Genomic DNA, 12,335 nt, shown 5'->3' on the forward strand with positions numbered 1-12,335 from the left:
ACTTGGGGTCTATCTTGACTCCAACTTGTCCATGACCAGACAATTAAAGCAATCGCCTCCTCTGCGGCTTACCATGCAAATCTCCTCAACGCAATCAGGCCGTTTCTGTCCAAAGATACTTGCACCAACATAGCCAGAGCCATAACTGGTTCCCGGCAAGACTACTGTAATGTTCTCTTTCTAGGGACCTCTAACAAAAACCTCGAGAAGCTGCAAGTAATCCAGAACAGCGCCCTGCGTGCTGCACAAGGCATTGCCAAGAGAGAGCACTTCACTGCTGCCAGAAAAGCGTCCCACTGGCTTCCCATAAAGGAAAGGATTTTATTCAAAGCGTTAAGCATCACCCACAAATGCATCCACCTCTCAGCCCCAGAGTACCTATCCCAGAGAATCCACTCGGCCGCCTCCACAAGACCTACCAGGACACCCTATGCCAATATGCTCTCCGTACCCAGGGTAAAAAGAGCTAGAGCAGGTGGCGCCAGCTTCCCCTACCTTGCTGCTTTACATTGGAACACCCTTCCCACCTCTCTGCGAGCTGAACTCTCATTAATTGCCTTCCGCATAACCATGAAAACGACCTTGTTCACCTAACCAACCCCACATGTTTAAACCTTCATGACTAACATGTATGATGTACTATGGTGTATGATGTATTATGGTGTATGATACTCCTTATCGCTTAACACAGGATCTTGCCTTACTGTAACCCATGGCACAACTTGTACCTGTACCTGTAACTAAGTTCCCCTACAAGTAACAGTGCCACAATGCCCATGGGCTGCCTGTGCGCTATATAAATGTAATAAATAAATAAATAAATAAATAAATAGATAAATAGGCACACTTACCTGAGGGGGTGGGCAGGGGGATATACCCCACAGATTCCCTGGGTGCTGTGGGGGTGGGGTCGTTTTTGCCTGTGCCTGGAAGTGTTATTATGATGAGGCACTGGCCTCATTCTAGTATTTGTTAAAGAGCGGCCTGTGGTAGCTCAGGACTGAGCAGATGGAATTAGCAGCTAAGACACAGCCTCATTCTCGTATTTGATAAGGAGCTGCCTTGTGGTAGCTCAGTACTGAGCAGGTGGAATTAGCCGCTAAAACACGGCCTCATTCTAGTATTTGATAAGGAGCTGCCTGGTGGTAGCTCAGGCCCTGCCTGCCTCGTGTTATCTCATGACTGAGATGATGGAATTAGCAGCTAAGACACGGCTAGAGGGAGGACATTTTAATACATGTTTGTAAGCGACTTCAATTCAACACTACAGCTAAGTCACTGCCTAGTATGGGATGCTGATGGAAGCCCTTAGATGTATTTTTATGTCCAGTTCGTTTACTCTGGATGACAACCCTTATATAACACCCCTCTCTCAGAATCCCCCTGACCCTGCTGAGCCAAGAATTAGGTTTGTTTTGCAAATTTAAAAGGTTTATTTGAAAATTAAACAATATATGTCTATCACACTTTTATAGTAAATTAATATTTGATAGCACACTTGTGAAGACGATAGTGGTCAACAATGGATAATGTTACAGTGGTACACTCTTTTGATGGCTTAGAAGTGATATAGAGAGGACAAAGTAGCTGAGAACGCTTTTATGGCTTCAAGGACAATGCGATGATGAATGAAAATGCATTACAGAAAATAAACTTGATATGACTTCAACAAAAGACAATGTAATCACTTTTCTTTGACAATTCACCCCCCCCCCTTTATGCAAGGTAAAGAGATGGAAGAAAAGCACACAGTTCTCAGGAATGCAATCAAATATAATTCAGTTCCCCCCTAGCAAGCTTAGAGGAAAACAGGTAGGAGTTTTAAACACAGGCAATATACTTTGATGTGGTATGCAAAGAAGTGAAAAATATGTGAAAATGCTTTTAATTCCCTCTAGAGGTTCAGGGTGGGTGACAGCCACTTTGTATTAGTTCAGGATCACTTTAGCAATGCTCTATGAATGATTGTCAGGTTGCAAACGAATTTCGGCAAAGGAAAGCAAGGACAAATATTTTTACACTTGGCTGAAATTAAGCAAAATGTCAAATTGCGGCAAATCTAGTTGCGTGCGTCGAGCGCAATTATGGAGGGAGTATGAGTAGCAAGTTGGTTTAAAGCTAGTTGGAAAGTTGTGAATCTCAGCTTCAAAATAAAAGTTACATCTCGCTTCTATCACAAATGGTTCCAGAGATACGGCCGATTTAGTAAAGGTAGTTTTTCGGATTTGAAATTTGAAAGCTCAGAATGACAGATGACAGTTTTCAGGTTTAAAGATGACAGAATGACACAATTCTAGGAGGCAGTTCTAATAGGCTAAAATAGGTCTGGATCTCTGGTTCTGACAAAAGTTCTTGGCAAAAATTAAAACAGCTCGCACGGCTGTTGAATAGTTTGCAAATGATTTGGAGGCCTGCTGAAAAGGATTCAGATTGTGGATTCAGGCCTCTCTGCTACAAATTCTGGAGTTAATTTCTGGTCTCTGGAGAGTGATGGTTTTGAAGTCTGGATCTATGGATGTGAAGTCTGAAGTCAAAATGCTCTGCAGAAAGTGAAAAAGCAAAATCTATCTGGCTTCCAGTGGCTCTTTTTATGTGTTTAGAAAGTGGGTGGGTCGGCTAATTCTGCATGCCCCACCCTCTCAACTTATCATTGGCCAGTTCCTCCTCTCTACCTTGATTGGGGGAACTGGGTTGTGAGTCAGAGTGATGATGTAGGTGTATGGTCAAGGGAATCCTCCCCTTGTCAAATTGCACACAAATCTATTTCTGATCCAAATACATATTTATCTATGTACCGTTTTTCTAATATTATACATCCAGTTAACTTATTTTCTGTAGCACCAAACCATCCGATCCCTGTCTTTGTAAGATGTCGTGTCCACTTATGACAGAATTCTGCCCTTTTCATCCAGATCACGACCCCTAAACCTTTCCAGATTTTACACAAATGTGCACCAGGGATATGGGTTTTAGATGATAAAGTGTCAGATTTTTAACATGCATACATTTGGAGTAACAACCTTTTTTTCCGCTACTATCCCCAAGAACATACCACAGGGTCCTAACACCTCTTAAAATATGCACAGAAAAATCACAAGAATGATGATGTTATTTATATAATTTTTACAAGTCCGCACTATGAATATCCATCTTTTTAAAATTATGCTCTGGCCCCAAAGGGGTGTGGTTTTCCAAAGCACATGGTGGAATTTCTGGTTTATCCACTTCCCCAAGCTCAGCTTGCTCACAGATGCAGTGCCCCTCCCACTTCTCCTTCCAAGAGGAAGCCATTTACGACCCCCCCTAATATAACATTTGCCTGAGCCAGGAACAGTGCTTTGTTTAGTTTCCTGTAGTCCCCAGGTGCCCCTCCCCTAATTCAATCAGAGAGGTGTCATCTCCCTTTGGTGGGGGCAGGAGAATGCAGCCAGGCCTGGGAATGCATTTGTTGGGTAAGTCCCAACTCCTGTCGGGGGCAGTTGTCAGGCAGAATTCAACCTCTTTAAGCCAGGCTTCAGCTAAATGTCACTTTTGTTCCAGTTTTCTACATCCAAATCAAACTTACAATTTTTGCACATGCAGCTAGAATGCTGATTCTAAGTTCAAAAATATGACATTTAACAGTTGCAAACTATGTGACACTCAACAGTAGGTCACTCATTTATTTTAAACATTTGGATTTTAGTGGCTTTAAGTCCCATTTAACTTAAGCTGCTGACACCCACAGCTCAGCCAGTTTTCTTGTGAACCTTATTTTAGGCTCTTCCTCTTTCCAGATTTTGTATGCACACAAGGCTTCATTCTGCCAGATGTCTGCTGGTATTCAGTGAGATTTTTGGATATCTTGCAATGTTTGAAATGGGCATTTTGAGCTTGCATTCAGAGAAACAAAGGGTGGTTTTAAAGTGGTTTTGAGCTAACAGGCACTGTTGTTTTTCCTTTGGCACCACATTTCACTCATGGTGCTTCTGACCCAGCACGCTTGCACTGGTGGGTGGCAGGTCAGGTGACTATTTTGGTGTGCGCACAACTGCGCGGTCCTCCTGGATTCTGGTGCGAATGTGGGCGGAGACAGCTCATCCCCACATCTACCCAGTCTATTGATTCAGTTTTGTTCCGGGATAGAATGATGGACGGCAACAGCTCATCCCCACATCTACCCAGTCTATTGATTCAACATGGGTCAAAACCCTTGACATGTTTGAGGTTTGCTTTCTAGGGCCTAATGCCAGAAAGATAACTTTCTCTTTAGCGACAGACAGATTGCGATGGTCTGGCTATCACTCAGCACCCCATTCACTCTCTGTGGCTAAAGGATGTGAAAGGTTGTGCTGACCTGTGTGTCTGGCTCAGGATATATGAAAGAAGAAAATGAAGGGTAATCTCCCAGTTGGGGCGCTATGAACTCCCTGCTTTCCCTACCAGCTGGGTTAACAGTTATATGCCCCATTGCATGAAGTGCTTGTTTGTTCCTTGTAGATGCAGTGAGTTTCAGTGGACGGCATCCGAGCCCCTATATCCCTGGCATTTATACACAGATGTTGACTTGAACTCACAAATTAGCTGATTCTAGAATTGTCCATGCCCTAATAAGTCACTGCATGCTTGTTTTATGTTAATATTGTTGATTATTGAAGCTTATTCCATGTTCCGTGTGGTTGGTGGCAATGGCATGCAAGCATCAGACAGTGGGCCTCATTACGACTTTGGAGGTAGCCATGGCGCTGTTGGTGCCATGGCTGCCTCCAAAATCGGGTCCGGCTCGGGGTTCACTGAATAGGAATTACCGGGCCATTCCGAGTTTGGAGGGCCCGGTAATTCCTCCTCCAGGGAACCCGGGCCCGGTCCTTCCCCATTCCCATTTGAGCCCCCATAGGGCTCAATGGGAATGGGTGCGGGAGCTAACAACGGGATGATTATGACTGGTCCGTTGTTAGCTCCCTGGTCCCCTCGCGGGACCCGCTCTGGATGTCTGGTAAAACCAGACGTCCACATCGGGTCCCGCGAGAGGAACTCGTAATATTGCGGAATGGGTTTAACGGCTCCGCCACCATTAGTGGCGCCCGATAACCCATTCCGCAATACTCGTAATGAGGCCTAGTGTGTGGTTCTTACGTGTTCAGTATTATATAAGGAGTTTGTCAGCGCCTTTCTTGTGTTATGTGTCTGTGAGATTACATTGCGTAAAATCTCAATAAAGCTATTTACAAAATTATCAACAAAGAAATGGAAAAAACACTAAAGATATCCCACAACATACAAAGAACATAAACACAGGATGAAGGAGGTTTCATAAAATATACCTGTAATAAATCATTCCCACCAAACGAGCATGTCAGGTGCACATATACAAATCAATAGTAATTGAAAGCACGGTTTCTGTTTATATAAGTACATGAAATTCCCTTGTTTTACAATAAAAATATAACTTACCTTTGTAGATACTTGGATCAAATATCTGATTTTCTGCAGAGACAAAGAGGTCAAAGGTAACACATGGGCAGCCAATGTTATCATGAACACGATGGCCATTACATGTCTCTGAACCAAGAGATGCATCACATCATATTCAAGTAAAGGCTTTGTGCAGCTAAAATGATGTATAAAGCAATTCATGAAAGAAATGTAAACAGTATTTGCCAAGGACTGCTAAAATAACATGACTTGCAAGGCTACTGTGTGAGAACCAAAAATGTGGCTCAGGGGGCAGACTGGTGGTGCTATGGGACATAGTGAGGAACATCTGGGGTCGTGTCTCAGTGGGGTGCTGTTTAGGAAAGGGAGAAGGAACACAGCTTGGTGAACATCTGCAGTGGCAGTTCACAGAGGTCAACAGCTTCTCCATGACAGTCTGGTCGTACTCAGGGAAGGAGTAACATTGCTGGGTGGACATCTGGCATGGCAGCACAGTCAGTGGTGTTTAGGGAAGGAAGAAGGAACAAAGCTTGGTGAACATATGGGATGGCAGTTCAGAGAGGTCAACAGTTTGTCCATGGCAGTCTGGTGGTACTCAGGGAAGGAGTAACATTGCTGGGTGGACATCTGGGGTGGCAGCTCAGTCAGGTGGTGCTTAGGGAAGGAAGAAGGAACATAGCTTGGTGAACATCTGAGGTGGTGTCTCAGTGGGGTGCTGTTTAGGGAAGGAAGAAGGAACACAGCTTGGTGACATCTGAGGTTGCAGTTCAGAGTGGTCAACAGCTTGTCCATGGCAGTCTGGTGGTACTCTGAGAAGGAGTAACATTACTGGGTGGACATCTGGGGTGGCAGCCCAGTCGGGTGGTGTTTAGGGAAGCAAGAAGGAACAAAGCTTGGTGAACATATGGGGTGGCTGTTCAGAGAGGTCATCAGCTTGTCCATAGCAGTCTGGTGGTAATCAGGAAAGGAGTTACATTGCAAGGTGGACATCTGGGGTGGTGTCTCAGTGGGGTGTTGTCTAGGGAAGGAAGAAGTAACATAGCTTGGTGAACATCTGGGGTGGCGGTTCAGAGAGGTCAACAGCTTGCCCATGGCAGTCTGGTGTTACTCAGGGAAAAAGTATCTTTGCTTGATGGACACCAGGGGTGGCAGCCCAGTCTGGTGATGTTCAGGGAAGGAAGAAGGAAATATGAGCCTCTGAATAATGAAACATTTGAATAAACGAGATATATGTATGTTTTCTTTTTACTATCCGTATACACATACAACATTTAAGTGTGTTGTTTATTTGTTCAATAAACACGTCTTGATACATAGATTCCTGTAAAATTAGCATGGACATCCACATACCTATTCCTACTATTAGATGCAACAATTTGAAAAAGGTTCCTTTCATTATTTAAGGTTTATATTTAAAATTAGATAGTTTTGTTTGTATTATCAATAGATTGAAGATATGATATGGAAGCAGGTGCTTTCATCATATGCTACATTACTAAATGATATATTGAGCTACAATTTTGGCACATATTGTTTCAAGAAAATTACATTTATATTCCCAAATTTCTGATACTGTGAGAGATTCCATATATGAAGATCTGAGCATGATTATTTCACAAAACTCCATCCCTGTGTTAACTAAAGCTAGGAATTGGGCAGGCCTTGAGACCTGAGTTGGGAGCATACATACACACATATATGGGGGTCCTTAGGGAAAGATATCTTTGGACAGTTGGGATACATTATGAATATACCGGTCTGTATGCAGCAGGATCCAATGATAAGCTAGAAATTGTGCAGGCCCTGAGACTTGGGCTGGTATGAACTTTGTGTGACTGGGAAACTGGTTCTGCACGGTTGAATGCTGGGGGAGGGCAGCAGCAGCTGTGGTAAATAACAGAAGGTCAGTTACAGCCAGGCTCGGTTCTATGCGTCAGCACTATTGTGAGGAGCAGATGTAATCTTTTTAAGTATATGGAAGCCTGTTACTCAGGGTCCAGAGAATTCCACCACCTGACAGGGTTGTGTTTATGGGCGGACTATAATCCTGATGCAAGGGATGCTTAAGGGCAGGGTGAACAACTGAATCATGGGTTTTCAATTAAGTTGCCAGAATGACCCAAGGACAGGTGTGCTGAAATAGTAGTTGTACAGGTTAGTGTGACATGTGGACACCAACAAGTTTGGGTGGATAAGATCAGTATCAATAGATTAAGGAAAGTTTGTTTCTTTCTATCCCTCCTATGATATGGCATTTATAACACGCCTATTTAGCCTTTGTCATTTATATCAGCCGAAAGGGTTTGAATATAGTAAATGAGAGATATATGAAATATCTAAGAGCATTTAATAATCAACATGTAGATTGTTCTATTGGACTCTGGCAACACAAATATCAAATACACTGGGCCTAATTACGACCCAGGCGGTAAGGGGTTAACGGCACTGTAAAAGGTGGCGGCGCCGTTAACCCCTTACCGCCTAATTACGAGGTCCCTTTGCGTGTCCCAACCTTTTACCAGCCGTTAAGGATTGGACCCGCAAAGGGACCTTGGAGGTATTTACGGTACCGCAATTTGCAGTACCTTAACTACCACCTTCCCCATTTCCATTGAGCCCTATGGGGCAAAAATGGGAATTGGGAAGGGCCAATGGTGAATGGGGAATTACCGCCCCGCCAACCTTGGAATGGGGAGGTATTTCCGCCATTCACCATGGCGCAATCGGTAAAATACCGGCGGAAACCATGGTGCTGCTAGCGCCATAGTTACCGCCTGGGTCGTAATGAATTTGTGGATGCAATTTGTTTCTAAGAATACTCATGTCATTATCACAAACACTCCCAAGAGGATGTTCAAGTACCGATCCCCCTCATTATTAATACATTATGACATATTCTCATTATGTTTCTGCAGTGGTTGTGTTTGTACTTCTCTTACCAGAACAAATCACTCCAGCTTCTCTTCTCTGCGATATGCAGTCATTGTACCCCCAGCCGCCATGTGGACATTGGGAGAGAGAAGTCTTGTTTCCTCTGCAGTGGACATTACTCAACCAAATCCGCCGGGTGCCTTCACCAAAGACCCCTTGATGTTCTATTATTACTCGTTCAGGTGATCCACATCCAAGCTCTCTGCAGACCACCTGTGCTGCCTTGGAATCCCAGCCAATGCTACACACTGCTCCCCATTGGTTCTCGTGTTTAATCTCCACCCGCCCTCTGCAGGCATTGCCGGCATTCACCAGACGGAGCTCATCAGCACCACCTGTGAACAGAGGGGAAGAAGGGAGAAGAGTTTTAATGAAGTGACTGAGTGACTATGAATGAGTGTGAGGAGGACATCTACCCCAGGTGTACACCCAGCCTTGTTCCCATTGTTTGCATAGAAATGCTTGCTTGAAGCAAGATGGAATTAGATTCCATTATAATTTAGTGCAACATATATCTGAGACCAGATCACAGGTTTACTGCTTGCAAATTTGCAAATAAAAAGATTTAGAATTAATTTTGAAATAATATCTTCAAATTCTTTTCACCAAGGGGTGCTTTTGTTGGAAGTAACTGGTACATTTGGCCTCATTACGACCCAGGTGGTAAGGGGTTAACACCGCCATAAAAGGTTGCGGCGCCTTTAACCCCTTACCGTTTAATTACGAGGTCCCTTTCTGGGTCCCTACCTTAACGGCTGGTTTTTACCAGCCATTAAGGATAGGACCCGCAAAGGGACCTTGTAGGTAATTACGGTACCGCAATTCGCGGTACCGTAATTACCGCCTTCCCCATGTCCATTGAGACATATGGGGCAAAAATGGGAATGGCCAATGGTGAATGGGGAATTACTGCCCCGCCAACCTTAGAATGGGGCGATAATTCCGCCATCCACCATGGCGCAATCGTTAAAATACCGGCGTCAACCATGGCACTAATAGCGCCATGGTTAACACCTGGGTCGTAATGCCCCCCATTGTCCCAGATAGTTTCGTATATTTGAAGGCCAGGTTTTACTTCAAGTGGTGCCACTCAGTTTGCCATATGTGTGTGGACCACAAACATACTTGCAATGTTGTAAATGATATTATATTTTGCAAATACAACTTTTTTTAGTGAATCCGAAGCAATTAATTGGCCCTCATTGGGACTCCGGTGGAAAACCATGGTGCTATTAGCACCATGGTCGATGCCAGAGTCCGCCATGGCGGAATGGGGAATGACCACCCCATTCAAAGGTTGACGGGGCAGTAATTCCTCATGCCACCATGGCCCTTCCCCAATCCCATTTTTGCCCCATAGGGCATAATGGGAATGGGGAAGGCAGTAAATACGGTTCCGCAAATTGCGGTACCATACTTACCTCAAGAGTCCCTTTGCGGGCCCCTACTTTAACGGCTGGTCTAGACCAGCCGTTAAGGTCGGGTCCCGCAAAGGGACCTCGTTGTAAGGCGTTAAGGGTTTAACGGCGCAGACACCTTTTACAGCACCGTTGACCCCTTAACGCCAGGGTCCTAATGAGGGCCATTGTTTTTCAGGCACTGCAGTGCCTTCCATGTGTGGTCTTTGTTTGCAAAGAAACATTTTAGAATTCTCTGGAGGCAGAAGGGGAACATATTTGGTGGCTGTAACACATTGCCTCTTTCTTTCCCTTCTTTTCAGGCTAGACCAACTACTCAAAGATTTCAAACTTACCAATGAAAAGTCTTAAAACCCCTTTATAAAAGTGAGTCCACTGAGTGGTTGCATCTGAAGGTATAGTTGTTTTGTAGGAGGTCCACCTGCATTTTACTTGAATAGAAAACCTTTGGTATAATTTGGAGGTAGGAAGTGAATACATTCATTCAGTAGCTAGACCACATTGTGCCATTATTTGTGCCTAATAGATGAAATTATTTGCAAATGAAAAGTGTTGGAAATGTTTTTAGCTAAGATGCTCTAAGCATCTATGAAGGAATAGCCCCTCTTTTTGTGGTGAGATTCTACCTTTGACAAGCTTTGCCATTCCTGTGTCTTAAAGGGATGAACAAAACCAGTTTCTGGCTTTTATGGGCCTCATTACAAATTTGCCTGTCTGGGAACTACGATACCATTAAGCTTGACGGTACCGTAGTTCCCGGACCGGCAAACTACTAGTTCTGCCTGCAGGTGCCTTTATGGCTGCCAGGTCTGACCTGGCGGCCATACTGGCACCCGCGAGCTGAAAGTGACAGTAGCACTGGCACCGTTATTAATGGTGCCGGTGGTGCTACCGTACTCCTCATTCTCATTGATCCCTATCAGGCACAAATAGGAATGGGGACTGACAATTACCAGCACCCAACAATGAGGAATTACTGGTTCAGCAGGGTTCGAACACCCCACTAATTCCCCATTGCCAGTGCCAGTATTTTCACAAATTTGGCGGCAGCCTCTACTGCCAAGTTCGTAATGAGGCCCTATGTCTTTTCTAAACACCACTAATGATTTCGATTTGGATTCTGGGTCCCAGGACCATATTTCATAGGCTCACTGCGAAATTCCTCCTTACCTGCCTCTACCATTGGCACAGGGTCTGTAATGACATTAAAATTCATTCAAAATTCTCTTTTCAGGCTTTTTTGACAACATCAAGGATGAAATGAGGTCCAGTCTGGCAGTGCAGCGCTTAATTTTTTTGTTTTGGTGAACTACAACCATGGGATACCCTTATGACACTCCTGGGTGGGGGTACAGCCTTGAACCCCTAGAGTGTGGTTTTGGGCACCTGTGTGTTGCCCATAGAGAAGGGTAAGGGCTGGTGGCAGCTACATGCTGACTTGGCAGTGGCTCTGCGTGTCCTCCATTTTGAATCAATGGATTTCAGAACACAGAGAAGATGCTCATTATCGACATTTATTTGAAGCCTAAATCCTCTGAATGCGACAAGCTCTTGGAGAACCTACATGAAATTATTTGTGTGTGGTGCGGAAGTAATGATAATGCACATATTACCAGAGCAGGGTCCAATATTCCTTGTAAGAGTTGAATTGCCAAATCCCTAGTGGTGGAGTTAACAGTGATGTTTCATCTAAAACTACACGGAAAAGAGATTATTCTTCTTCTATTTCAGCAATAAACTCCAGCCGCGGGTGCATTACCGAGTCAGGTAATGCCCCAGGCCCATATGAGAAATACGAAGGTATGTGGGGATGAGAGTGCAGGGAGGGGATTGTGTGCAGAGGAGGGGGGATGAAAAAAAAAACATACGATGGCGGCCTCCAGCATGTGGAGGCTCGGAGAGGGGATGGCCCCGCTGTTAGCCTTTTCATTGGCTGAAGGGCTGCCACGTCCCCCACTGGCAACAAAGGAATGGAATTCCCTGCCAGGTAAAGCCGTGGCGAGGGCAAATCAGAATGGTTGTTACATTCTTGTTGACCCTTGCCGGGTACTAATATAGACTACATTTCGGCCTCTAATTACATTTTTCAAAATACTATGCACTTTTAGGTAATGGGTGTCACCAAAGTGATTATAAAATCTTGTCCTGTACTATAAAATACATACATTTTAAGGCAACAGCGGCACGGGTAGTGCTACTGGTGCCGTTGTTACCTCTCCACAACATTACGAGTTCTGCTTGCCGGTGCCGGACTCCACACGTGGTCTGACCAGGCGTGCAGACCGGCACCCGCAAGCAGAACTCGCGATTGCACCCGCACCATTACAAACCATGCAATGGGGCAGAATGGGTATCGGGAGGCTGGCCATTCTGGCACCCGCGAAAGAGCAATTACCGGCCCATTGAACTCATGATGGGCTGGTAATGGACCATTCATAGATGCTGGGGCTGGTAGCGAGTTTCGCCGTCGCCGTGCCCTTGACCGGAATCCAAAATAAGGTGTTTACTCTTAGGTGGTCAGCTGATGTGCCTTGTGGGAGAAATACAAAACTGTTCCCCAATCACCTCAAA

At 44.7% G+C, this 12,335-nt stretch overlaps 1 protein-coding gene across 1 annotated transcript in view; it reads right to left on the bottom strand.

Moving 5' to 3' along the window:
* Nucleotides 1–12,335, bottom strand: part of LOC138498428 (CD5 antigen-like) — a 111,745-nt gene that overhangs the window by 37,691 nt on the left and 61,719 nt on the right. Inside the window, exons 6-7 of the mRNA XM_069622184.1 lie at nt 8,355–8,681; nt 5,434–5,466 (exon numbers count right to left, since the gene is read on the bottom strand). Of these exons, the coding sequence (XP_069478285.1) occupies nt 5,434–5,466; nt 8,355–8,681 (360 nt within the window). The remainder of the gene's footprint in view (nt 1–5,433; nt 5,467–8,354; nt 8,682–12,335) is intronic.

This window comes from Ambystoma mexicanum, chromosome 5q, assembly GCF_040938575.1.
Source record: "Ambystoma mexicanum isolate Mex_15411 chromosome 5q, UKY_AmexF1_1, whole genome shotgun sequence".
Taxonomy (NCBI): Eukaryota; Metazoa; Chordata; class Amphibia; order Caudata; family Ambystomatidae; genus Ambystoma; species Ambystoma mexicanum.